Below are 27,920 nucleotides of genomic sequence, written 5' to 3'. Positions count from 1 at the left end.
GGACTATTTGGTTTCAGCAAGATGGGTCCACAGCACACACAGCTCGTTCAACAATTTAATTATTGAATGACGCTTTTTCACGAAGTGACCATTTAGCATGGCCAGCCAGATCTTCGGATTTAACTTAAATACAATATTCGTAACGAAATTGAAATTCGGTCTCAGATGTTGCAGCATGTCATGAAAAATGCCTTAAAAGGAGCGGAAAATTACATATCGAATCGCGGTCACCATTTAGCCGAAATAATTTTTCAATCATAACGAAAAAACAATATAAAGACCAAATGAACTTTTTGTGAAAACCAAACTTATTTATCTTATCTTGAAGTTATAGGTAGTGGGCCTTTTGTCCCATATACATCTCTTTATTCTATGGGTCTACACCACCCGCTGCATAGCCATAGTGGAAATCGCTTAGTTCATTTAAAAGAAATAAAATGGATTCTAGACTCGGGGGTGGAAAAAAGGTATAGTTCTCGATGAATAAAATTTTGAATTAAATACTCATTCATTCTGTCACCGAAATTAGGCTATATCTTCAACGACAATTTCTCAAATGCAGCGACAACTCTTACATACCTCCAATAACATTCGCACAAACATTAAGAGACAGTTTAAGCTATAATACCCGCAACGAACTACGGTAATTGCCCGGTAATGCTAATGACAAACCGCGCGGTATCGCGATTCGTTTTCTTCTGTTTACTCGAAATCAGAATGTGAAAGTCAAGTGTCTGATATTGGAGCCTGGAATATTTGCGGCCGTTTCGCGACTGGATTTTTCGTTCGAATCTACGTAGGCCGACCAACAAGTTGCTTAATTGCAATGCCAACACATTTGTCCGGTTAGTTATAGCAAATAATTAAAATGGCTGGAATTTTAAGCTCCTGGACAGACGGTCGTCAAGGCAGATATAAATCAATGTATTTCCCATGATTTATTATAGTCGTATAAAATAACAATTATAGCTATTGGGTATAAGTGTTTGTGGAAGTTTTAATTAATCTAAAAACACTTGAAGTACCGTTTAATTCAATAAGTTTTTTCTTATATTAGATATGCTTAGTACAATGTTAATTTACGCAAGTATGTACATCAGTATGTATTTCCCAAATTAAAATAAAACTAAACTATTTAAGCTAAAGTTAAGAATACATTTATACACTAAACAAGTTCGTGTGATTTGGTTCACTTCAACCCTCTAATTTATTGCGTGTTGTCCAGTAGCTGTATTCCTTCCATGTTGCTGTGATGTAGCAATCTGGTTTCATGTTTTAAGGCGAAATCTTGGTATATGTATCTATGTATTTCCCAAATTTCAATAAGTTGGTGGAACACTGTCAAATCTTAATAAAACTAAACAATCAACACCATTTTAATAGTTTATCTTCTATTAGAGCCAAGATTTCATGACGCTTTTATAAAATTAGTCTCTTTCAAACGCTTATCGTGCCAATGCGTTGTATAGCTCTGAATCTTGAACACTGTTACAGACTCAAATCAGTAAACCTGAAGAACTTCAGATGCGATTCTTAAGGCAAATTCTACAAGATTTTCTCCAAAATAAAATTAGAAATGAAGTCGTTCGGTTATGATCCGACAATCAGTGCATGGTTGATGAACAAATCCAAAGAGGCAGATTGAAATGGTTTCGACATATTTCTTGAATGAAATGACTGAATGCATCATTTTGATTTTCTCGAAGTATTGACCATTTAATTCTATACATTTTGTCCAACTTTCAGGCGATTTATGGATGCTATCCCAAAAAACTGTTTGTCCTTTGAGCAAGACCATTCATTAAGCCATTTTCTAACTTCTTCGAAATTGGGAATGTGGTGCTCTGTCCAAAGATCGTGTCCCATTGATGCGAAAAGTTGATAGTCGGATCAGGCAAGGTCTGAGTATGGCGGATGTGATAATGTGTCCCAAGCTAAGTGCTTTCAAATCTTCCTTGACCGATTTTGCTTTATGAGACAGCGCGTTATCGTTATCGTCAATGAATTTGTTCTTGGTAGCGATCACTATTAATTGTTTCACCAGGTTTCAACAGTTCGTAATACACCACACCAAATAAATCCACTTTTCATCACCCGTCACTAATCCACGCAGAAATAACTTTCGATCATAACTTTGAAACAGCAATTCACCGACGACTTTTCAATTTTCTATTTGCCTGTCATTCAATTGATGTGGCATTCGTTTTCTCATCTTTTGGATTTTCCTCAATGCTCGTAATCGGTCGCTACTTGTTTTTTCGATCACATTTAACGCTTCTGTCAACTGTTTTTGAGTTCTTCTTCAAGCCTTTTGGGTCTACCAGAACGTTCTATTTTTTGCACATCGAAATCACCGCTTCTGAATTTCCGAAACCACGCCTCACATGTTCTTAAAGTTAAAACCTGCTAACCGTAAGTTTCTACCAGCAAACAAAGACTTTCAATGGCTTTTTTCTTTTTTATTCGTTCAGTTGAATTTCTCTACAAAGGAACTTGATTGGTTCATTTCTATAACCCGAATGTTTGTTTCTATGGTTTTCTTATGACGCCATTTTTGTGTGTCTGACATTGAGTACGATCAGCATATTTGTGCCTTAACTATAATCACTATTATTTGATTATAATGTATCTTTATGATGAAAAGTGTTGTGTATCCAGTGTATGTGAGGAAATAAAAAATCAAACGTCGTTTTCCTTGGAAGAAACCACCCAAGTTAGCTAGATTAAGTATGTGTGTGGCTTAGCATCGCCTTTACCTGGTACATATACAATTATTTATAGAGAACGTTTGTACTCATATATATTGTTATTTACAGAAATACAACAGATGAAATTATGAAAATATTATCCACTCTTTGAAACCAAAATGTATCCAAATTAGGCAATGGTAAAATTAAAGGTAAATGTGACCATACTACATGAAAAATTTTTGTTTCCCTTTAAAAAGTTGTTTGTAAAGTGCCATCAATTAACAACCTAATTAATCTGAAAAGGTTTATTTACATGAAAAAATTGTATATTGGTTAAAATACATATAATTAATGTTTTGGCGTAGGGCTTCTTAATCTAGATAACCCTTTCAATAAGGTTGTTAAAAAAAGTATATTAATACAAAATAAAATAACACAAAGTGTATACCAACAAGATGAGCTTGATTTTATAGACAAGAAATTAACTCATAACTGTTTTACTGTATTGTTAATAGATCCTTAAGTTGTCTCATTAATTCATCGACTTTACCATAATAAAGGCACAGCAGTAATTTATATATATATATATATATATATATATATATATATATATATATATATATATATATATCATGCATTTTAATTTTTTGTTGCTGTTCTTTAAAGTATTACATTTTGGTACGTTTTCTCCATTTTGACGTATATCATACCAATTTAACCATTATAATTATCCGTTCCACAATTTCCACGACATTGTATAAATAATTATAACTTGCCTCAATACATTTTTGTGTTGAACAAGTAAGTAAAATACTAACAGACACAGACTTTCCTCTATGCTGCTCCTCTTTTAGCCTTTTGATATTTTATATTTGTATTATTTCAAATTTAATTGGTCAATATGTTATAAATGAATGTGATACTCATTTCCCTTCGCTCTATTTTAATCTATCTATCACACGTAAACATCAGAGAACAGTGAATATTAAGCCGTCCAAAAGCTTATTGTTAGATTGAACTGGATTCCCGCCCAATAACTTGCAATTCATTGTCTTTGAACATTTCTGGTCCTCCAAACTGTTCATTGTCATTGTGCACTACTACTTACACAGTTGAAACTAAAAAACGATAATTAGAATATAACAGGGCAACCTCACCATACGTTACATAAGTATTTAATTATATTGTAATATATTAATTATATGTTATATATTTACAGTTATAATATTATTCATTCATAAGTATTTAATATACTTCGGCAGCAAATTGCTTCAAACCAAGCAACAAAGGTAATAAATATCGATATGCAATAATGAATAACTCAATAATAATAAGTGGAAAGCTATTAATTTACGTAGAAAAATGTCAAAACCACGTTCCTAAAAATTAAATTTTAAATATAACTAATAACCCTAACGCACCCACTAGAAATATTGAAACGATGCAAACATATATAGATGAATGATTAAAAACAACTAATCCTAACCAAGTAATACAGCTCAGTACCAAAAGCAGCTTTGATATTTTTTTTTAATTAATGTGGCCTTTCAATAAAACAGATATTATCAAATAATTGTGTTACAGATCACAATGATAACTGTATCCATGAATTACAAAGCCACAATACTTTTTCCTTAGAACTATTATCTCATTTCCTGTCTTCAACAACATTACGATGTCACCAATGGTACCCGGTACGTCGTACCAGTACACTCACTTGATATCAGATCGGACAGAAACGTTTTCATCAATCCCATTAAACGAATAATGTGAATAAAAAAAGAACATCGACCACATGATATTCATCATTTCACGAATACGCACATAAAAGAATCATTTCCGTCTTTATATTTTCTTAGAAGGGGAAAGCGTCCGAATAAATTAGGCTTTTGTAGAGGGCAGACGGATTATCATAAATCTAAATGATTTCACGTGGTGCGTTCCCTCTTAAAAGTACGCATTTTTAACAAGGACGAGGGTTTTTCTTTTTGGTCCGGGTTCAGTCCGATCCTGTTATTTGGTTCATTGAACGTTTCCACTTTTTCTAGTCCAAGAGTCGGTCGATTTAGATTTTAGAAATGAAAAACGAAACCTCACTGTCGGGGGATTTGTTCTTGCTTTGAATGATTGAGGAATGATGAAAGAATGAAATATGTGTGAGTACAAAGGTAGAATCCAATAAGGAAATTTATAAATAAATATATGGGGAAATTAATTGCTTAATGAATTCATCTATGAGGGTATTTTGATAGGTCAGTGATTTTTTTGAATTTCCTACAGTAACTTCAAATGTATTACTACTGCCCTCAACCGCCATCTACTAATATGACGGTTGCTATTTATATTTTGAGTCTAAAAATGAAAAGATAGCAATTTGTCACTTGTGTATGTGCTTGAACTAATCCTCGTAGCACTTTTTCCACTACCATGAACAAAGCTTTAACATAGTTAAATTTTAATGCAATTAACTGCAAAATCTTACTGATGCTCGTAGTACTAATGCCCAAAGATTACTCAATATCATGGTACTTTGGAAGGAGGAAAATAAATATCAAGGAACGATTCACGAACCTTATAGAAATAGTAAAGAACGATGAAATTTTATTTAAAAATTTAGATAAAGAAATTATTCTTTTAATAAGTCTGGTACATTTGTTGTTTTTGGTTCTGGTGGTTTTGCAATATATTTTAGGTGAAAAATATGGACAAAAGAAAAAGATTATATTAATACATAAATAGAGTAATGAAAATATGCAAAAATTAAAATGAAACTAACTAATCTCCATAGATATTTGCAAAATAAACTTATTTATGATTCTTTATTATAAAGCTTAGTGGTGTAGTATTTTATTTTTAGAAACTTAAGTGCGTATTAGTTCTTGAGATAGCTATTTTAATATGTTCTAATACACAGACATTTATTATCTTAATTAATGTTATATATGAAATATATTTTTGATCTTATATTGAAAATACTGTAAAAACAAGTTGTAGTAACATACAATTTTTAAATTATTCCCTTTATTGTGGTATGAGATAAATATAATTAACTTAATAAATTGTAGTCGAATTTGGACCACCGAGCGATTAGTCAACAGTTCTTCAATTGAAAAAAAAGGCAAATTCTTAATAATTGTCACGGACTGCAATTTATTAACAGTTTGCTGACTTCAATCATTTTTTTAACTTCATTAAGAATGAGTACCATGAAAATCGCCCAATATCAGTTGTTTTATTCCTCTATCTTGTTATCTTTGATGGAGTTTATGAACAAGTACGTTAATAGTGGGTTTAAACGAGTATGAAATCCGAAAATATGGTTTGGCCTGGCACAAGCCGCTCATGAAACCTTTCTAAGCATTTGTGAAGCTTCTCCAAGCTTTAACCATATTTTCTTTCGCGTATTATTATGAGTGAGTTTACGTAGCGATTCAGAGAGGGCTTATTTTCATATGGAATCCTAGTATCGAGCTTGAATCATTCGAATTGGCATATAATTGAAGCATCTATGGATAGCAGTCGGTATCAGAGTATATTCAATATTGTATCAACACTTAGCCATCAAAGACACCTAGATTTTTTTTTATCGTGAACATACTTTCAATTTTTTTAAAAGTGATTTGAGTACTCAAAAGCACAATATGATCATTTATCGCCGTGTAGTCAAGATTTTGTATCCAATAACTTCTTTTTAAGGCTCGCTCGATATATATTGCGCCGGCTTGGTGACGCAGTGGTTAAGGCGATAGGACGGTCCTCCTACTACTGTTGTGATAGACGCGGGTTCGATTCTTGCTGGGGCATAGACGTAATTTATGTGAATGTAATGTAAATGTATTTGTAGGCATCAGTAGAAAATCCGACAAGGATTAACCATCCCAGTCACGCCAGTAACGAGGCTGGGTAAGACCGGATGTCTTTTGGGATGGTCTCTAAGTTGGTCACTGGCCAGTCGGTAGGCTTAACTCCGAGGACCATGGCTCGAAACCCGCGCTAAACGGTCCGCGCCCGTAGGTCCAGTACAGATAAAACCTCATTGGCAAAAAATAAACTTTAAAATATAACAAAAAAAATGTATCATGATACAAAAAGAGCTTCGAAAATTGTTTTAAAGGCGTATTGTCATTTTCATTGAATATTTCTTAAATATAAAACAATTTTGTAAACAATCAAATGTTTTTGGTCTTAACATTCAGACAATCTATAAAAAGAAACCCTCGTAGCAAATACAAATAAACGTTAAAACAATGCTTTATGCGGTTTATTACCCACAAAGATACTCCATAACATTATTGTTTTAACTGAACCACCGCCAACAAAATTACTCAATGGCCTTTTCCGAGGAATCTGAATCATATCTTAACAATTTGGTAAGTAAATTCCATTGTTAATATAATAGTTCGAAATAATATTCAATGGCCGTACGAAAGAAACAACACGAACCCCGAACACATGCCCCTGGGAAACACTTTAGTCGGATTAAAAGAACGCGCCGAACCAATTTGAACCACATTCGGCTAATATTGCGCTGAAAGCATTATAATCCACTTAAAAAATGAACATTAAATAACGCGGGAAAATATGTTTCGTATTATAAACGGATAAAAATGATCCAACAATTTGTTTTGTACTAGTCGGAGATCAGAATACTAACATATGGACTGAAAAGTCACGAGCGTAAGAAATAAGACGCGGTTTATATTGTTCAAAATTGGCTTTATTCATCAACGTAATCTCAATCAATACCACTTTTGTAGAACGGTTTATCTTTTGTCTCAAAATAGGCCTCAGTTTCAGCGGTATCTTCCTCATTCGAGCGAAATTGCTTACCGGTGAGCATTTTTTTGAGGTCTGCCAACAGTCAGTAGTCGCTGGGAGTCAAATCTGGCGAATACGGTGTATGTAGAAGAAATTCGAAGTTCAATTCATATAGTTTCACCATTGTCTTGATTGTCTTGTGACACGGTGCGTTGGCTTGATGAAACAAAATTATTTTTTAAGCAACAAATTAAATTTGTTTTGTTCGTAAATTAATTTTGTGTATATGTCACAAAATTATATTATTATTTTAGTATTGTTTGGGCTCGGCACCGACTTCAAACTGATCAGTTGGTAGTAGTAAAAATAATATCGTAAATAGAGAAGAAATAGGTTTAGGTAGGTATTAAGCTAAATTGTGTGTATATAGTTGAATATAAAAAACGTGTAGTAGATAGGTTAAATAAGGTTTTCTTTATTTCTATTTAGTTATTACAACCATTATTATGTACATATTTTATTTTAAAAGATTTTTTATGTGTTAAAAATTTAAGTTTTATTATTTCTTACCTTTTAGTGAGTTCCATGTTTATTTTTTGAAGTCGGTTCAATTTTTTTGTTAAAAATATTTTTTGCGCAGTTATTTTATTAAGTATTACAATAGGTAGGTATTACAAAAGATGCAGTCCGTATAAGGAAAAATAGAAATAAAGAAACAATGAGTGAAAATAAGGAGCGCTTCAACCGTCGGGGTCCGCTACGTAGTCTAGGTGATTTGAAAAATGTTCTAACCAAACTAGAACAACAAAAAGTTGTTGGCCCCCCCGGGAATCGAACCCGCGACCTCCACATGTGCACTCAACGCTCTAACCATTACAACGTAGAAGCAGTCGCCGCAAAAAGCATACTGAATGGCTTTTGCATTGAGCGACTTCCGATTTTCCATCACATTCCGTTCAGCAATAACCTTATACACAAATATCTAATTACTTTTGCTAAAAGAATATGCGAAAACTTTGTACGTGCCTTTGAAGTTTGAGATTTTCCCTCTATTTCCCCCCTTCCCCCATCAGATCCTGACTTGGTTCCAACGGGACCACCTCGGAAGTGCACTCTTTCGGATAAAAAAAGAATTTTGGAAATCGGTGCAAAATTGACGGAGAAATCGGTGAACATACATTAGAAAATAGAGTGTACGCTATATAGGACGCTTAAACAAAAACGCGCCAAACTATTACTATAATCCCTTCACTGAAAAACACAATAGATGTTGACGTGACTATAAATCGAATAAATAAATAAATAAATATCAATATTTCCACTAGTGACGATCTTCCGCAGTTATATAAGACACAACTATATCTGACCGACCAAATATGATGGTATCTGACTTTTGTTAGTCAATTCACGTATATGCAATGGAAAAAAAGCCTCGCTACTAATCGAATACAAATATGCTCGCGTCCAATATCCGAAATAACCCAGTTCAAAAGCGTTCTTGGCTTTCACATTTTGATTTCGAACAGAAAACCGGCCGTTATGCCGTACTGAGAATATTATCTGATTCAATAGGGTGATACACAATTATTAAAGTTCTTCTTGGACATTATTGTTCTTGTAAGAGGTTTTTTTTTCAAAAAAAAAACAATACTTAATTACAATTGGTTGGTTATAAAACAATTTTTTTATATATTTTAATCTATAGTATAACAATAGTCACTTTTTACCAACTATGGGTTTATCTGGACTTGACCTACAGTTTAACGTAGGCTCCGAATTACGGTCCTCCGCATTAAGCCTACCGACTGGCGAATGACCAATTTTAGAAATCATCCCAGAAGACATCCGGTTTCACCCAGCCTGGTTACTGGCGTGACTGGGATCATTTTCCTTGTCGTATTTTACAGCATGATTCGAATCCGCGGCTCTCGCAACAGTAGGAGGACCGTCCTATCGCCCTTACTAGACAGCCACCAAGCTGGCGACAATTATTTTTAAAGGATTAGTATATTTTGATACTTAATTGTAAGGGTTTATTAAAAATATCAATACGTATATTGCAAAAAAATATCGATATATCTTAAAAAATAGCGAAAGTGATATATCGATATTTTTCTCGGTGGCCGACATCCCTAGCTTGTAATATAAACGGCCGCGCTTTTTTCGGTAATATGCAGATAGCATAAAAGCCTTTGTACTTATGAATTTATAAACACCTTAACAATAAATTCTCTTCTTCAATCTGGCACTGATAAATATGGCTACGAAGACTGTATTCGAAGGAACAAGGTAATGTGTCCGTGCTAAGCCCGAATGCTGTGTTGTGTGAGAAGTCTGGAGATAGGGATTTGTTTTATATTATAATAGGTTCATTTCTCGATATTGTATCCGCAAAATAGTTTCTGAAGTAATATAATGTTTTTATTGATTTAAACCCTTCAAGTTTCATAACTTATACTAAGAAGTGATGCTATAGAAATTAATTTCAATTATCGTCTTCACTAATTTTAGCTATATCTAATATCTTCGGAACAAAACACAATGTCTTCTAGGTCCAAGAACGAATCTGCCAGATGTAGGATAGATAGATGAGTAGACTTAAATTGGATATAAAATGTAGGTGAATAAATCAGTCATAGTAGTCCTATTATAAAAATAATGAAGGTGTACCTAGGTCTCCATTCTCTTAACATGAATTGAAAATCTTAATATTGTTTTTCTATTGACAGTTAAATTGAGTTTATAACTTTTTAATATAACAAACCAACGCCCTTTCAATAATTCCCAAGTACATAGAATTACAGATATTATTGAAAAATATCTAGAAAATAAAGGCGTGTACTCTACTATCATTTGAGATGTTGCATTTTTCACAGAGCGTGGCGTAAATAGTAGGCTACTATATAAAATTAAGTCATATATCACTAAGTATTTCTACTTGCTCCTAAAGTCTTAAATGATTCATCGATAGTTCCATGTTAAACATGGTGAAAAATACACTGATCATAAAACTGATAAGGGCTGGCATGCCACAGGGAAAAGTCTTGGGACCAGGGCTGTATCTTCTTTACATATGTGATATTAGCGGGTAGCAGAGACTGTAGAGCATACAACCCGAGAGTTCCAATCTGCTCTTGACGAAATTATTATTTGGGCAAAAAAAAGGAGAATTAAATTAAATTAATCACATATAGATATCACAAATAAGAGGATTAAGCCGCAACGTGTTTTCACGTTGGCTTGACTTGCAAATTTCATATGGCAACACAGCAAAATACATTTCATAAGTTCAGGAAAATGTGTTAGTTGCTTGGCCAGAACTGCTTATTTTATATAAACAAATAGTAAGACCAGTGCGAGGCTACGGGATTTAGCTTTGGGCCTGCGCCAATGGTATCAATATTCAAGGGTCCAAACCTTGCAAATAAGTACCAAAATATACTAGCACTATCAAGGTAGAAAGGTATGATCAGCTATATTATTTATATGTGGCACAAGACTTTGATAAGGTATGGCCTTGACGGCTTTGTTCCTAAGCTACAGAAAATGTTGCAAAATGTTATGGTGATAATGTAGGTGCACCGAGATTATTTACACCAAGACCTTCACACAGCGATTGTCACCCAGGAAATCAAGAGAATTGCAAGAAGATATGAGGACTGGCTCCATTCTCACGTCAATGTCGAAGTAATACAACTGTTGAGATGCGGGAGAGAAAACAAGGTTGTAAATTAAATACAATTTATTTTCTCTCTTCCTTGAGTAAATTAATAAGCAAAGATGATTTATTTAATTGATAATAAAAAATACATATATATATATATATATATATATATATATATATATATATATATATATATATATATATATATATATATATATATATATATACATTTAAAAGATGTTAATTAATACGTCATGGGAAAAGGATTAGGATTCAAATCCCGTCTAGTTACTATTAACGAAAGGTGTGGATTGGCTAATGTAGACAGGAATTCTATGCTTTCAATAATACTTCAATTAATACAATAATTTCATCAATGTTTCTTCAATTAATGCTCATTTCAATTCTTTCTTCTTCTTTCAATTCAAAACTTTCTCTCAGCATTACTGTCATCTCATGCAAATTACTGTCAGACTGTCTGATGCACACTGTTTTATCGCTGAAGCTCCTCCATCGGGTTCTTGGTGGTGGTGGACAAGACTGGTCCAAGAAATCCTTTTCTGTACCCCGATTCGTTGAGAATATCGGGGTGAGAAACACTCTTCCAGATAGGAATTTCTCACGCTGATAAAACATGTGCGTTTCGGACTCTTACGGAATTCCCAAAAATTCCACAATTTCAGGTCTTCTTGATACTGATGGTTAGGTGCCATAAAGAGTCCTCTACCAGGTCTAACATCAGACACGTTTCGTCTAGCCTCGGTACCTGAACCCTCGTTATCCGAAACACTCGATAACGAGCTGATGGGAATCATCCTTGTTGAACACGTCTGTTCTGTTTACTTGGTGTCTTTTTGCCTGTCTATCTTTACCAGACATTCAATATACTGCAAACGTTATGTTTTTTATCAGGTCATAATTCTTTTCCATGTCATATATATTAAGATTTCAGTTAAAAGTCTAATAAATTAGACCCGCTAACAATAGAACCGAAAGAATTCTACAATTAGCGTAACTTACATTTTACAGGGCTGTCCCAACCATTCATAATAAATTTGCGTCGCAACAACTCTTGGATAACACCAGAACAGGACACAGACTCAAAAGAATTAAACAATTTGATCTTGTGTAGCATAGCGTAATGAGGTGTATTTAACATAAACATATTATAACAAAAACATTATCACATCAGAGATTAAGATAGAGTCCTCCATGATTTATACCTAGATTTAAGTTAATGTAAAGACAAATTGTAGGTTAGTCGCCAACGACTAGTAACGATGTAATAAACACATTAAAAAAACTAATCACTAGTATGAGGAACTTTTTTTGCAGTATCTGAATCCCATGTTGAGTAAAAAACGATTTTTATATTTTTTAAACCGTTTATCTACTCATATTCGTTAGATTCAACACTTGTTCTGTCCCCCCCAAAACGTTCCATTTAATTATAAAGCATTTTCAAGTATATCCAGCTATCAATAACAGCATACTGTACAATAAACAACCCATATACTACCCCAAACAACAGTGTGCTTGAGCATAAACGATATATTTCCCTGGATGGTGGATCAGCTGGTATACGATTCCCGACCGTTGTTTGGGAGTGAATAAATTCTCTCCGCGCCTCCCGGGGTTGAGATGTATGTCCTTTTACGGATCGGATCCATTTAATCCTCATTTTATTCAAGGCTTTGGGGGCGCCATAAACCACAATAAGAGGGTGAAAGGGCGGCGGAGGAGGTCTAATTTAAAATTGCCAGGATTTGCAGTATTATTGTTTTCGAATTTCGGGACAAAGAACCTTTTATAATACTTTGAATGCCATCAGTTAAAATAATTTACCATTAAATCCTGTCCGGTAAAACTTCCAATGCACTTCATCAAAATTTGTGACGTCAAAATGTCGCAATGTTATCGTATAAACTTAGAATTTTGGATTACAACGTTTGCCTTTATTTGTTTATAACCTCTGATTATTATCACTAATATTTTAAAGATTTTATATTATAATAACACAAGTTCATAATGTTATTTGCTGTCCTGAACACACATGATGGGTCTTTAAAATTAAGTACCAATTAAATAAAATTAAGTAATTCTAATTAATTATATTTATTTTATTTCGAAAAAATATCGGAAAATAAACGGCTAAAAAATATCGATATATCGATATATCAGCTAAAAATATCGATTTTTTTCAGATAATATCGATATAGAATGGATATTATTTCTGCATCTCTAGTGTGCAGTCGTGTCGCAACCCCAAAGTTGTATAACTGGTCACTTGGTGAAAATATTTACTTTTCATTTCCTGTGCCCACGTTATGGAGGTACCAGAAAAATTATGTTACAGGGATAAATGCAGAAAAATGTACGGTATAAATATCCTAACGTATCATCAGTATCGAAATAATTTTCACGTACGGACAATAATTAATTACCAAGTTGTCCAAGTAAAACTGTAAAAAATGCTTTAACTATTTCGTCTTCATCACCGGCGAATAATGAATACGATTACGTTATGGAAGAAAATCATTTAATTTCTATATTCGAAAACTAATGGCTGATGCAAAGTCTACAAAATGACCAACACCTGATGAACCAGCAGTATGGGCATCGTTTCAATTGTTTATCGTCCAAATTCACATTTTGATTTTATGATAAGCGAAAATCGAAAGGCGATACCAAGGATTTTATGTCGAAGGCATGATGAGCGAATGAATCACTTCATTAAGCGATCTTCCGTATAAAATATTATATATATATATATATATATATATATATATATATATATATATATATATATATATATATATATATATAAAATCACTTCATTAAGCGATCTTCCGTATAAAATATTATCTTAATTAGTCTTATTCTAAAGTTTACATATATCCAGTAATCAGATCAGGTGGTCTTAAACATTTTAGTCTACGCACTTCACTATCACGTCGCATATTTAGCTGATTAGCGAGTACTTGGGATGCACTGACACTATTTCGAAGTACTTTACACATACACGTTGAATTACACTCGTTATAGGTTCTAGAGGAATATTGCGTTGTAAAAGTTTATTTGAAATATAGTTTATTAAAAAATCTTTAGTTTAACCAGCAAGCCCGTATGCCATACCTTGTCAAGATCCTCAGATATATCTAGAAAAGCAGCCGAACAATATCTTTTGGCATTTAGGTCGGCGTTTATTTTGTTTACAAGTCTGTGTACTTGTTCTATAGTCCCATGCTTATTGCGAAACCCAAACTGATGATCTGGAATATTTTTTCTTTTTTCTATTATATAGTTTAGCTTCTTGATGTACAGTTTCTCGAAAACTTTCGAGATTATCGGTAATAAACTTATAGGCCGGTAGGAGGTTCTGGTATTTTCCTGGTTTAAGAATCATTAGTATTTTAGCTACTTTCCAGATGCTAGGGAAGTAATTAATTCGTAGCATAGCATTAAATATAAATGTTGGTAGTCTCATACCCTTTTCTGACAGTTCTTTTAAAATTTTGCCACTAATTAAGTCATAACCAGGAGCTTTTTTAATATTAATCTCTTTCATTATTGTTTGTTTAACTTTTTTGACCGTCAATTTCTCGTGCGGTAAATCCATTTGAAGTGCGAATCTAGAAAGCTAGTAATTTTATTTTCCTCAACTTTATCTAGCTCAGACTGGCAAGGTTTAAAAACATTTGTTAATTGTGAAAATATCGGCTTTCTCTTTATTGCTTCTCGCCCAATTATTTTCGTTTGTTTTAATAGGTGGGTTATGCTGCTGGGATCTCCTAAGCTTTTTTGTTGCTTTCCACAACGAATAGTCTGTAGCCTTAGTTGTGTCAAGTTTTCTAGGTATTCTTGAATGCCTTGCTTTTGTTCAATTTGGATTAGTTCTTTCAGCTCTTTTAGTGTCCTAGTTCAGTTCCAACCTTCGTGGGGTGAAGACGTATTTTCAATACGCTTCAAGCTCTAGAAAGAAACCTTTCTTTAAAAAAAAACACTATTTTATTACGGTTATTTAAATAAGTGTTAAAAACGTATAACAGATGCGGCTATCCGTCTCTTAGCGGACCTAAAGTGTAGTGAATACGTGTTTACGTGACCAGACAAAAAGACTGCATCTCATTTTTATTAGTGTTTTGAAATTATTTCCCCTTACTTTACAACAGTCCATTTGAAATTCATTTATAGTATTTTTGGTCAAAAACTAGTGCAAGAGATAATACGTAAGTGAAAAATGAAGTGCGTGATATAAACAAAGTATGTATTTTATTAGTATTTTTTTTATCCTCTGGAAATAAATAAAATAAAAGTCTCCTTTTTACCAACGAGGTTTTATTTGGACTGGACCTACAGTTTAACGTGGGCTTCGAACCTCAGTGCTCGACATAAAGCCTACCGACTGGCCAGTGACCAACATAGAAATCATCCCAGAAGGCATCCACTCTTACCCAGCCTGGTTACTAGCGTGACTGGGATCATTTTCCATATCGGATTTTACATTCTTGCTCAGAACAATCATAAATATTAAACAATCACAAACATAAACTTACGACCATGCCCCAGCAGAATTCGAACCAGCGACTATCGCAATAATAGGTGGACCGTCCTGTCGCCTCTACCACTGCATCAACTAAACCGGCAAGGTAATCTTTTAGTTAATTGTACAAGTATGCATGATGTAAAACCTAAGAGACAAAAGCTGTTTATAAGCTAAAATGGGAGATGAATCAAAATCAAAGTTTTTCAAAATTGGTTCTAGTTTTTTAAATATTCTTTGTATTTTTGACCATTAACGGCTATTTATTGCTATATATATATATATATATATATATATATATATATATATATATATATATATATATATATATATATATATATATATATATATATATATAACGATGATGCCAAATATTCGATTATATATAATAACCATCAACTTAGCATATGAAGAAAACGGCATGTGACAGGAACCATTGTTCCCCATCGATACGACCCGAAACCCCTTCAAATTATTTCGCCCTATCCCTTCGTAATTACCGAAATAGCCGAATCGGTCCCCCAGTCTCCGCCCTCTATACATATAGCAACAGATCGCATATATCGGAAACGATTTTCATTAAAAATTTATTAAACATTTAAATTCGATACCGTCCCGTTACGGATCGTAAGGGCGGTGAGCTTTTAATTTTTTTTTTGTTCTGGATTTAAAAAAGGATGATTAATGAAGGGAAGGGGTTGCTTGTGTTGGGTTAAGGGCGACCTGCTAAAGTAAACCTGTTTCGGTGGACGGTTTTTTTAATTGGTCGTTAACGGGCCGGTTTTTAATGAGTTTTAAATCGCCGTCCGTGTCAATGTCCCGTGATTTATTTCTGAGCGAAAATTCTGGCTTCATAGAAAAAAAAAACAAAGTTTGTCGTGATATTTAATTTTCATCGTGAATGAACTTGAGGTTCTTCAACGAGATTATAGCGTAATCATCAATCCTTGTAACAAGAAGGTAGAAAGAAAGCTGCTTGGTTTGTTTTGCTTGTATACTAAAATTATAATTTAGGATTTACTTTTTAATGGTATTATTTTTTTATTATTTAATTATTGCATTGTTACTAGTCGTTTCCATCTAATCTACAATTTGTCTTTATGATAACTTAAATCTAGGTATAAACTAGGAGGACTCATCGACCTTACCTCAGTCTCTAGTGGAATAATGTTTATACATGTCACTGCTGTATTTTTTATTATATGCACCTCACTACACAACACTACACGAGATCAGATGGTTTGATTCTTTCGAGCCTGTGTCCTGTTCCGGTGGTATCCAAAAGCCGCAATATTTCAATATTCTCATGATAATGGAGTCTTTCCTTATGCCTCATTACAATTTTCTTGATTGCTTGACTGTCTGAGGGTATCTGAAGGTCTCGATGTAGGTAATTGGTCCTATAGTATTTGGGTGTGCCCACAATACCTCTCAGGACTTTGTTCTGAAAAATTTGTATTTCATTTACGTTACTCTTTGCAGAACATCCCCATAATTGAACTCCGTATGCCCATATAGGTTTCAGTAGTTGCTTATATAACAGCAATTTATTATGTACTGATAATTGTGATTTTCTCCCAATTAGCCATTACATTTTCCTATATTTCAATTCTAGTTCGTTTATTTTCTCCTTTATATGTTCCTTCCAGCGAAGTTTTTGCATCAAGATTCATTCCGAGATATTTAGCGTTGTTGCTACATGGAATTATAGCATTACTAGCGACCCGCCCCGGCTTCGCACGGGTGCAATGCTGATACTAAATTAAATACACTACAGAAAAAATATGAACGTTGTATATAAAAACATAGCGGCCCGCTCCGACTTTGCACGGGCATAAATATATATGCCTATGTCACTTAATGAAAACATGATTAAAATCGATCCAGTATTCTTGGTTCATTCATTACTGCCCTTGGCCTGCACGCATTAAATTTGGAGTAAAACAATTCCCTCTTCCCCTATACTTACTATGAAGATTTCCTGCTATCTTTGGAATATCTAAATTCATACAATTTTTATTACATTACACATTTTTAAACGCAAATTTTAAATTTGTAATATCTCCGAAAATATTTGTTTAATTTACATGCTGTAAGGAACCATATTGATCTATATTAATTGCACACTGTATTTAAGGTACTTAATTCGATAAGGATTAATGCCGTATTGCTTAAAATAGCTTCGTAAATAAGCCATTTTCTCACGTAAAAAGTAAACAATAAAAATGGTTAATGTGGGTTATCCCTAAAAGATAAACATATACCATCGCGGACTTTTTTGTAGACCTTTTTATGGTGTACAATACTGTAGTACATTAATTTGATCTAACTCGTAGGGTTAGGCAGCGTTTTTGTTAATTGCTAAATAAGCCAAAAAAATCGGTTAATTTAGGACATCACGTTAGAAACCTCTAAAATTAGCAATGTTGCCTTAGTATATTATGCATGTATTATACATATAAAGCTTCCTCTTGAATCACTCTATCTATTGAAAAAAACCGCATCAAAATCCGTTGCGTAGTTTTAAAGATTTAAGCGCACATAGGGATATAGGGACAGAAAAGGCGACTTTGTTTTATACTATGTAGTGATTTAATATTATTGGTGCTTGTATGGTCTGTTTATAGGTGAACTGCACATGTACAGATGTATTTTCATTAATTTTTTTAATGGTATGACTGCTCCAATATAGCATATTATTTATATAATATAGACAAATAAAAAAGAAAATAACTCCAATTAAAATACAGAAAAAAAACGTATTGGTTATTTGAAAACATTTATGGGGATGTTCTACGAGAAGTAATACCAACATAATACAAATATTTCAAAATAAAGTCCTGAGAAGTATTGTGGAAGCATTTATATACTTTAGGGACAATTATTTACACCGAGACGAGTTTCGCAAGAAGCCACGAGGGAAGACCCTCATCTCAATACCAAGTGCTCAAACTCTTGGATAACACTGACTTAGAACGTAGATTCAAGAGAACCAAGCAGTGTGAACACGAGATCGATTTGTATAGTGAAGTGCTCCAAATGGTAAAAACATTGAATAATAATACTAACGTTTCTTTTATTAGACTAAGTAAGAATTAATGGGTCTTTCTACACAAGTACTTGATTTTAATTCGATAACGACTGATGATGATGATAATAATATATCAATAAATTAAAAATATATATTGTAGATGTTCATGTATCATGATCACTTGCCACTTTAAAAAGATGTTTATTAAGACCACTTGGTATAATATTTTAATCAAAACATTTTCCATCATTTGACATAAAAATAGCTCTGTCCGTTGAACTGTTGAAACCAAAACCGATAGCAGATTTTTCAATCAATAACAAACAATAAAAGTGTAGCGACCTTGAGGCATGTCGAATTTTACATCGTGGAATAACGCTCTACAAAATACCCAGAAATATAATCCCAGATGTTGAACACGGGCGGGGTGCCAGCAGCGCCAACTGGAATCCGATAACGAAGAGCTGGCAACCCCGAGACGTTTATCTGGGATGTTATTGAAGGGTACTTCGATCATTCAGTAACCCACCGTCGTTTGGTTTAGACGTGCCACCATCGACTGCCCAAGCCTCGTCTCCAGGTAACACCGCTGCCATTAGTTTTATCTATTTTGTATTTTTCACATTTTTTATATAGCCAATAAATAATGGTGCCTCCATTCACCGAAACCCTAAAAAAGTAATTAATTAGCATCTGCATACATTGAGTAACCCAATAATACTATTATGACTATTATTTTATGTAGAGGTATGAACCATTACGTTAACAGTTAAGTTAGGTTGTTTAACAGTTGTTTACATTTATACTTCGTGTTTTCACCAATAGATATCGATGATCAAAATACGTACAAGTATTCAATGTTAATGTTGAGTTTTTTTATTACAATTATTGATGAACAACACTAAACAGAATACAGGGGCTAGACAAAATATGAACAACACGAAAAACCGCACTTCATATTGGTAACACTGCTTAAATAATACTACGCATATGTACTGTACAGTTTGTAAGACTTGTAATTTATATACCCTTTTTTCTGTGAAGGCTAAAACAAGTAACTAGAAGTCAAGGCAATTGAAAGTAAAGGTGTTGTTATTCTGTTATGTGTTTGGTAGCTATAATGTAACACAATATGTATCACATGTCTGTCTCATATATGCCATCTTATATGCTCGAAAAAGCCAATAAGGAAAATACACAAAAACATGAACACGGAAAACAAGATACAGTAAATCTATAATATATGCCACCTTTTTACCAACAAGGGTTTATCTTTACTGGACCTACTGTTTCTCGTGAGCTCCGAACCACGGTCCTCGACGTTAAGACTGCCGACTGGCGAGTGACCAATTTAGAAATCATCCTAGAAGACATCCGGTCTTACCCAGCCAGGTTACTGACGTGACTGTTACTGTTACGGTTACTGACAGAACAATCATAAATATTAAACAATCACAAACATAAATTTACGACCATGCCCAGCAGAATTCGAACCAGCGACTATCGCAATAATAGGTGGACCGTCCTGTCGCCTTTACCACTACGCCAACCAAGCCGGCTCAAAAAAAATAGTAATAAATCTTCTACAGATTGACTAATAATATTAAAGATGCGTAATTGAAATTTGGACTGAATTGGTAGGACCATCTGTTTATCAACAACAGTCCTCACTAGGTAGGAAACTTAGAACTAAAACATAACATAGATAAAAACGAATGATTAGTTTCGGTTTAACAGTGATGGTTATCGTGCACTTTCGAACATGAGAAATTGAGACATTTCTGAAGAAAGGTGAAATATCTTAAAAGTGCAAATCATCAAAGAATATCTTGAATCGGGTACACAGAAGTATATTGGGACCAATTCTTTATCTACTGTACACATGTGATATACCACAACTGGAAAATATCACTATAGCTACATTTGCTGATGATACTGTGATATTTGCTGTAAGAGACGGCAGTGAAGAAGCAACTAGAGCATTACAACGGGCGAGTAACAATATAAGTAATTGGATTAAGACTTGGAACAAAATCCTAAGAACTAACATAGATGCACCTATGTACACCGAGACCTTCAGATACCTACTGTTACTCAGGAAATCAAAAGGATCGCAAAGAGACTCCACTCTAGAGATGCCGAAAAAATATTTTATAAATTGTTCAAATTGGTACTTAATTGTAATGGTTTATTAAAAATATCAATATATATTGAAAAACATATCGATTTTCTTTCCCTGATATATCGATATTTTTTTAAAATATCGATATATCGAAATATCGTCGACATCCCATGTTAATACCGAAGTACTTCAACTCTTGCATAACACTCAACTAGGACACATCCTCAAATCATATGATCTAACAGTGCAATGAAGTGTATTTAATAGCATTAAAAACACCAAGCGGTGTTAATAGTGAAGATTATTACTATAGACTAAGTGAAGATCGAGGAGTTCTAGTTATTATATATAAATAAATTGTAGGTCAGCCGGCAACAACTAATAACAATGTAAGAATTTTAAAAAAGTTCTCAGGCTTACAAGATACTAGTATCACATGTCAAATAAGTTTGAAATCACAAAGCGACAGTTTTAACGTCAAAATAATAATGACAAGGCCTCTTTGTCGAAGAACAGAACGCGTATTTTTCTTTTCACACGTATTACCGACGAATTTCCGGTTATAAAATGTCGTTATCTAACAACGATTATTGTGTGTGTGTACAGTCATGTCTGCCCGTCAAAAAAAATCATCAACGAATCGTTTGGGAACGCGAACTATTTAATCAACATTATCTTATTTGGAAGCGGTTGGTTGTTGACCCTAAGACCTAATCAGTTCTGTAACGTTTAATCGTTACGTAATACCACCGATGCCAAACACATTTCATTGTCCTTGCCAAGCTAATCGATGTTTCTTCTTTTTTTTTTTAATACACAAGAGATAGTCCATGGATTCCGAACGATTATTGGTTAAGAGTAGTGTTAGCATAAACAAAGAATTAATATAAAAGATAACACGTAAATAAACGGATAATACTTAACTAGTTTTTATTACTGTTCACGCAAAGTTACCAATATCAATAAATTTCTATGTTCGGCAAGTTATCCGTCAATTATGGACTGATTTTCAAAATTCCTTTTTTAGTCAAAAGAGTGCATATTCGAGATGGTCCCATTGGAACCAAGTCAGGATCTAATGGAGCACACACTCAAATTTCAAATGCACGTAAAATGTTTCCACATATTTTTTATCTAAAATAATCAGGTATTGGTGGATAATGTTATTGCTGAACTGATGTGACGAAAAATCGGAAGTAGTTCAGTATAAAAGCCACTTATTTTGCTTTTTAAGCACTAACCATACCATATGAGAAGCCGTAGAAATATTGCAGGCAAATTAATGTTTTAATGGTGTAACAGTTAAAACGTTAAGTTCACACGCGGGGATCGCGGGTTGAATTCCCAACGGGAGTAGAACCTTTTTTTGTTCTAGTTTGGTTGGAACATTTGTCAAATCATCTAGGCTAGGTGGCGGAACCCGGGGCCTCAAGCGTTTCTTATTTTCAATCATTGTTTTTTAGTCTTATTTTTCCTCATACGAGCTAAAAATGCATTGGTTTCTCAAATTACCACTATAAACAAGCATGGAGTAACCAACAATCGTTAAATAAAAGCTTCTTTTTTCGCGTATAACAGGTCAATTGAAAAGTCCCCGGCCTACCATAGTAAAACACATTTTTTGGATTCTTACTTCTTCTTACTTCAAACTTAGTAAATCTATTTGATTTTGAAGTTATTGAGTAGTTCTTCGTTGGTTATTTAGAGACAATCATTGGTTATTAACCGAGGAACTTTGTTTTGAATTCCTTTGATTACTAGTTGGTTTGGTGTTTTAGTGCAATTACATATTTGAACTCCATAAATCCAAATAGATTGATAAACCGATCTATTTACGTGAATGATGGCGATAAATAGGTAGTAGTCCACCAATCTGTATTGTGGTTCTTGTACTGTTCCTATATCAAAAAGTAATATTGATATTTCTTTTAAATTGATTAAGAAATATAATTATAACTAAAGTTATAAATAATTTTAAGTTAGCCGGTAATATTAAATATTAAAATAGATTGATCCTGTTTAAACATATCAGGTGAGTAATAGTATTGAATTATCTTTCATTATAAGTGAACACAAATATATGAAAAGAAATGAAATGTAGGAACGAGTTTTTCCTGATAATTCACGGATAATAACTACTGTTCAGATCATCTATTGAAAACCCTAACAAAATAGAACCAGATACTAAGAGAATATGGAATAATGGAAGCCAGGAAAAGAAAATTAATGTCAGAATTACTACTTCGCAATGAATAACAAACTCACAAAAAATATTAAACAAAATAAAAATAGAAATACAAAAACAATATATTGACCAATATTAACACAACATGGATAAAAATCCAAGCACAGGAAATGAACTATTACATAAAGGTGAGAACAGTGACAAATATGGACAGGATGAAAAACATTGAAATAAGAAAATACCATATAGTCTATTCAAAGTTATTTTGTACATACGTCCTCTAAATTTGTGACATCAAAAGGTCGCAATGTTGCCGCATCAACTCTGAGTTTTAGTTCAGTTTGGCTTTGCCACACAACAAAATTATAATCTAAATAAAATAATTGAACAAAAATGTTATCAAATATAATCTATTGTAACATTATAGTACATCTAAAACTAGTTAATTATACAGCCACAACAGATTATAGGTTAGAGTTATAACTCCTTATTACTATTTCTTTCAAGAATTTTGCATACGTCTGACAACCGGAAAACTTTGACAGGGTCATTCTTTTAGATGTTCGAACTAATCAGATAGCATTGTGTCCGTTTTTAACTAAATTAAAATGAGAGGGAAAATATTGTCTGATTCTACAACTAATTCACAAATTGCGACAGACAATACATTAAACATCTTAAAAAATTGTCATAGTTAATTCCCGATTTATTTTTATAAACATTAAACGTCATTCATTCAATGCCTTTAGGCTTTAATTCATATGGTACCCAACGTTCTTATTCTGGAACCATTCATAAGGCTTTTTTTTAATCGATAGGAACTCGAAATCGGAAAAATTATCTCGCATGAATGGGCAAGTTCTTGATAAGTTTAGCAACAATTCAGTTCCTCCAATTTTACGTCTTCAAACTTAATTTGAAAACCTGATTTGAACTCTGGAACCATTCCCAACACACTCTTTCATCAACACCCTCCTCACTATAGGGTTTTTTTTATATGCTACACGCTGAGCTGTCATAACAATTTTACCCTATTGTGTTTAATTTCAATGCAATTTTATTTTTTTGTTTCATTATATATAGAGTTTATTACATTTACAAACTGTGAAACCTATTCTCTGTTACAGTAAATTATCCAGTTACAGGAGATAAAATAACTGAACAAGATAACCCAAGAATAATAGCATATTACCTCTCTAGAAGAATGAATAGCGTTTGTTTTGTTGTATTAGTCATCGACATGCTCGTTAAAACTGATTGATATACTGTTCAATGGGTTTATTTATTGTTATGTTGTACATGACACAGTTTTTGCAACTGTAGCGAAAGAACATCTGGAATCCTTTTTAACTTAATCGAGGCTACAGAAACCAATTTTTCGAATTTAATAAATTTATTGGCAGATAAATTAAAATACTAGCGAACAATATAGTAAATATCATACGAGAATTTATACATTCAGCTATTATGATATCTGATTATAGTATTGAAAACGTTTTCAGACGCATTTCTAGCAATATGTTTCTTGATATCGAAAAAATATTCTTCGGATGTCGCATATTACCAAATCTGGTAGTGATGAGAATGTCTATAATAGTGGTCCTGTGTTAAAAATCATAAGAAATTATTATTATACAAGCAAATGTTAAAATCTATATGGACCTAGGGGATTCATTTATATATTCCGCAAAAAGCAATGTAAATATAACACAGGTTTTCCATAATAAAGTCCAAATAAAGAACCATTGTAAGTGCAATCAGATACTATAGGAGTACACGGAGACTTTCATACACCGACTGTCACCTAGGAAATCAAGAGAATCCCTATGAGACCTGACAGGAGACCTGTTCTTATATTAATATATGATTGATATTGATAACACCAGAACTTGAATGAGACTCAAAATAATCAAACCATTTGATCCTGTGTAGTGTGGTGAATTGTAATTAAAAATAAAATATTTTTAACAAAAAAAAAATTGAACCGGCTTCAAAAAATAAATATATCCAAACAGTTATATTAATTTAGATTGGTTTTAGTGGTAATTTAATTTTTTGTACGTCACAAAATTATATAATTATTTTTGTATTTTTTAGTTGGTAGAAGTTTAAATAAAATTGTAAATAGGTGAATAGGTTTAGGTAGGTATTAAGCTAAATTGTGTGTATACAATGGAATATAAAATGTGTGTGGTAGCTAGGTTAAATAAGGTTTTTGTTTATTTTTACTTAGTTATTACAATTGTTATATACATACAAAAAAAAATGTGTTAAAATTGTGACATTGATTATTTTTTAATTTTTGGTGGGTATATAATTAATTTTAACTTATTATTTTATTTAATATTACTATTTTTAACAATTATTATTTTATATATTATTACGCAGATATTTTATTTAATATTACAATATGTAGGCCAAGTAAAGGCACATCCCGTATGAGGATAAATAGGAATAACAAAAACCCTAATTCAAAATAAGAAACGGTTCAGGCCCCGAGGTCCGCTATCTAGCCTAGATGATCTGACAAATGCTCTAACTAAACAACAACAAAGAGTTATTGTCCCTGCTGGGAATCGAACCCGCGACTTCCGTTTGGGAGTTAAACGCTTTAATCATTACATTATACAAACAGTGGTCTACAATATGTCTACGAGGTCTCATATGATAAAGTTAGTACTTAAAAAGCAAACTGAATGGCTTTTGCATTGAACGATTCTCGATTTTCCGTCACATCAACTCAGCAATAACTTTATGCACAAATATCTGATTATTTTAGATAAAAAATATGTGAAAACTTTAAACGTGCCTTTGAAATTTAAGCGTTTTCCTCGATTTTTTTGGATGTTGTTCTTGTACAGACTAAATGTCCAAGAGAGGACCTTAATGACCCCGATTGATGATTAAAATCAAATATCAATCAAGACAGCGTAATTTCGTTTTGATTTCCTTCATTGTTTATTAATTATCTTTCAATATGCTTTAAATAAGCTTTCGATATATTAACAGAAGCCCTAAAAAGCCAATTAAAAACGAATCTAATTTTTGTTTATTGTTAGATTGTTTATCCGTTCATTTATCACGCATTACCCAGCATCCACTTAATTAACAGTTAATTATGCCGTATAAAATCATTAATTTCTCGTTATTTATTTATCAAAACGTCCGCCCGCCCAACCCGAAACTGTTTAACTAAACACAATCAATAACCAATCAAATTACAGTTGTTCTTTGATGTAAAAAAACAACACGGTGTCGAATCGGTTTGAGATCGTTCGTGACGACTGAATCAATAGGGCCCATTGTGCCCTTTCTGAAATGCCAAACAAAACGTAGCAAGAACAGGACGTCGGTATCGTTAAGCGCTTCGAAGACGGCATATAAAAAAAAACGGTCGTTAAGCCAGAAAACGTGGAAACGCGATCCGAAACTTCGGTCAGGAATAAGAACCAGTCATTAGGGGATTATTTTTTTGGCGGCGGTTTTTATGAATACGTAAACGATATATGTGAAAAAGTTAAATTTGACTCGGTTTGAATTCGGATCCTTTATTATTTTATGGCTAGTGGTTTTATTAGGGATCAGTATCGGCCTAGGATATATCCATATTTTCATTTTTATTTTTCAAAATATATTTTTATCGATTATTTTTGTAAGCCGATATTTTTCGATATTTTTTCAAAAAAAATTAATTATATTTCTTAAACCAATTATAAGGATTGTAGCGACCTTGAGCATGTCGAATTTTACATCGTGGAATAACGGTCTACAAAATACCCAGAAATATAATCCCAGATGTTGAACACGGGCGGGGTGCCAATTGGAACCCGACACCGAATAGCTAGCGGCAACCCCGAGACGTTTATCTGGGATATTATTGAAGGGTATTTCGGTCATTCAGTGCTCAACCCTCGTTTGGTTTAGACGTGCCACCATCGACTGCCCAAGCCTCGTCTTCAGGTAACTCCGCTGCCATCCTTTTTATCTTTGTATTTTTCTCATTTTTTATATTGTCAATAAATAACGGTCACATCATGTAAACACCACTGTTTTATTTCGATTTACCTCCATTCACCGAGCCACATCATTTTACCCTAAAGTGGTGACCCCGACGTGATCTTTCGCAAAATTGGGTTTGGACTCGTGAATGGAGGGTACGTAGAAAATGGTGTATTTTACGTGGCCGTTATATTTTTTTTGTTTCAAAATTTTAAACATTTTTAATTCGATTCCTTTTCAATTTTACCTTCAAGATTCATTTTCATTTATTCCGATTAATTTCATTATTTCCAATTAATGTTTTAAAATTTTTTTTTGTCAAAATTTTTATTTCACAATCTTTTGGAATATTTTTGCATCACTGCTTAATCATCAGCGTCTCGGCTAAACATTTCTTTCGGCGCTATGTTTAAATCATAATGTCTTCCTTCGCTCGCCGTCTCCGTCATAATGGCAGATATTTTGATTTGAAAGGCTTTGGGCAGCTTTGGTCGGATACCGTCGTTATTTGTTTTTTTCTGAATTAACCTAACGTATGTGACTACGGATTAGTCACAGAGCAGCTCCAGAAGCTAGGTACCGATTGCAGTCACCGTAGACTCGTTATGTCTTCGCCGAAGTACCAGAATTGCTAACGTCTCGTCGTCGAAGAAAATAAGCTACCACGTCGTCGAACAGTCGATCCTCCCACAGCGTCGATTACGGGAGCCCTGTCTGGAGAATAGCTTGTTTTCAACGTCGTCGATGGACCACATTCAAGTGCCAAAGCGACGATGATGCAACGGTATCTGTAGGACCGGAAGATATCAACAGCCGTACCAGATCGCAACCGTACCAACCACAACCGTTTCAAACTATCATATTCTTCAAAGCCCATTTTACACAGCACATTTTGTTTGGAATATATTTTTTTGTATTGATATTTTTT

General features: G+C 33.3%; 1 protein-coding gene across 10 annotated transcripts in view; it reads right to left on the bottom strand.

Moving 5' to 3' along the window:
* The window catches only part of trio (trio Rho guanine nucleotide exchange factor), a 379,571-nt gene that overhangs the window by 178,204 nt on the left and 173,447 nt on the right, over window positions 1–27,920 (bottom strand). The window contains exon 1 of one of the 10 annotated variants that reach the window (XM_076416303.1): window positions 580–606. The exons of the other annotated variants lie outside the window; for them this stretch is intronic. Within the exon in view, the coding sequence (XP_076272418.1) occupies window positions 580–603 (24 nt within the window). The 5' untranslated portion in view covers window positions 604–606. Of the gene's footprint in view, window positions 1–579; window positions 607–27,920 lie in introns of those variants that run through there. 10 annotated transcript variants of the gene reach the window in all.

Source organism: Rhynchophorus ferrugineus, unplaced genomic scaffold (genome assembly GCF_030347505.1).
Source record: "Rhynchophorus ferrugineus isolate W39M unplaced genomic scaffold, kcgeb_rfMv2 rfM10, whole genome shotgun sequence".
NCBI classification, from domain to species: domain Eukaryota; kingdom Metazoa; phylum Arthropoda; class Insecta; order Coleoptera; family Curculionidae; genus Rhynchophorus; species Rhynchophorus ferrugineus.
Note: the sequence above shows the minus strand (reverse complement) of the source record. Positions and strands in the feature narration are given on the sequence as shown.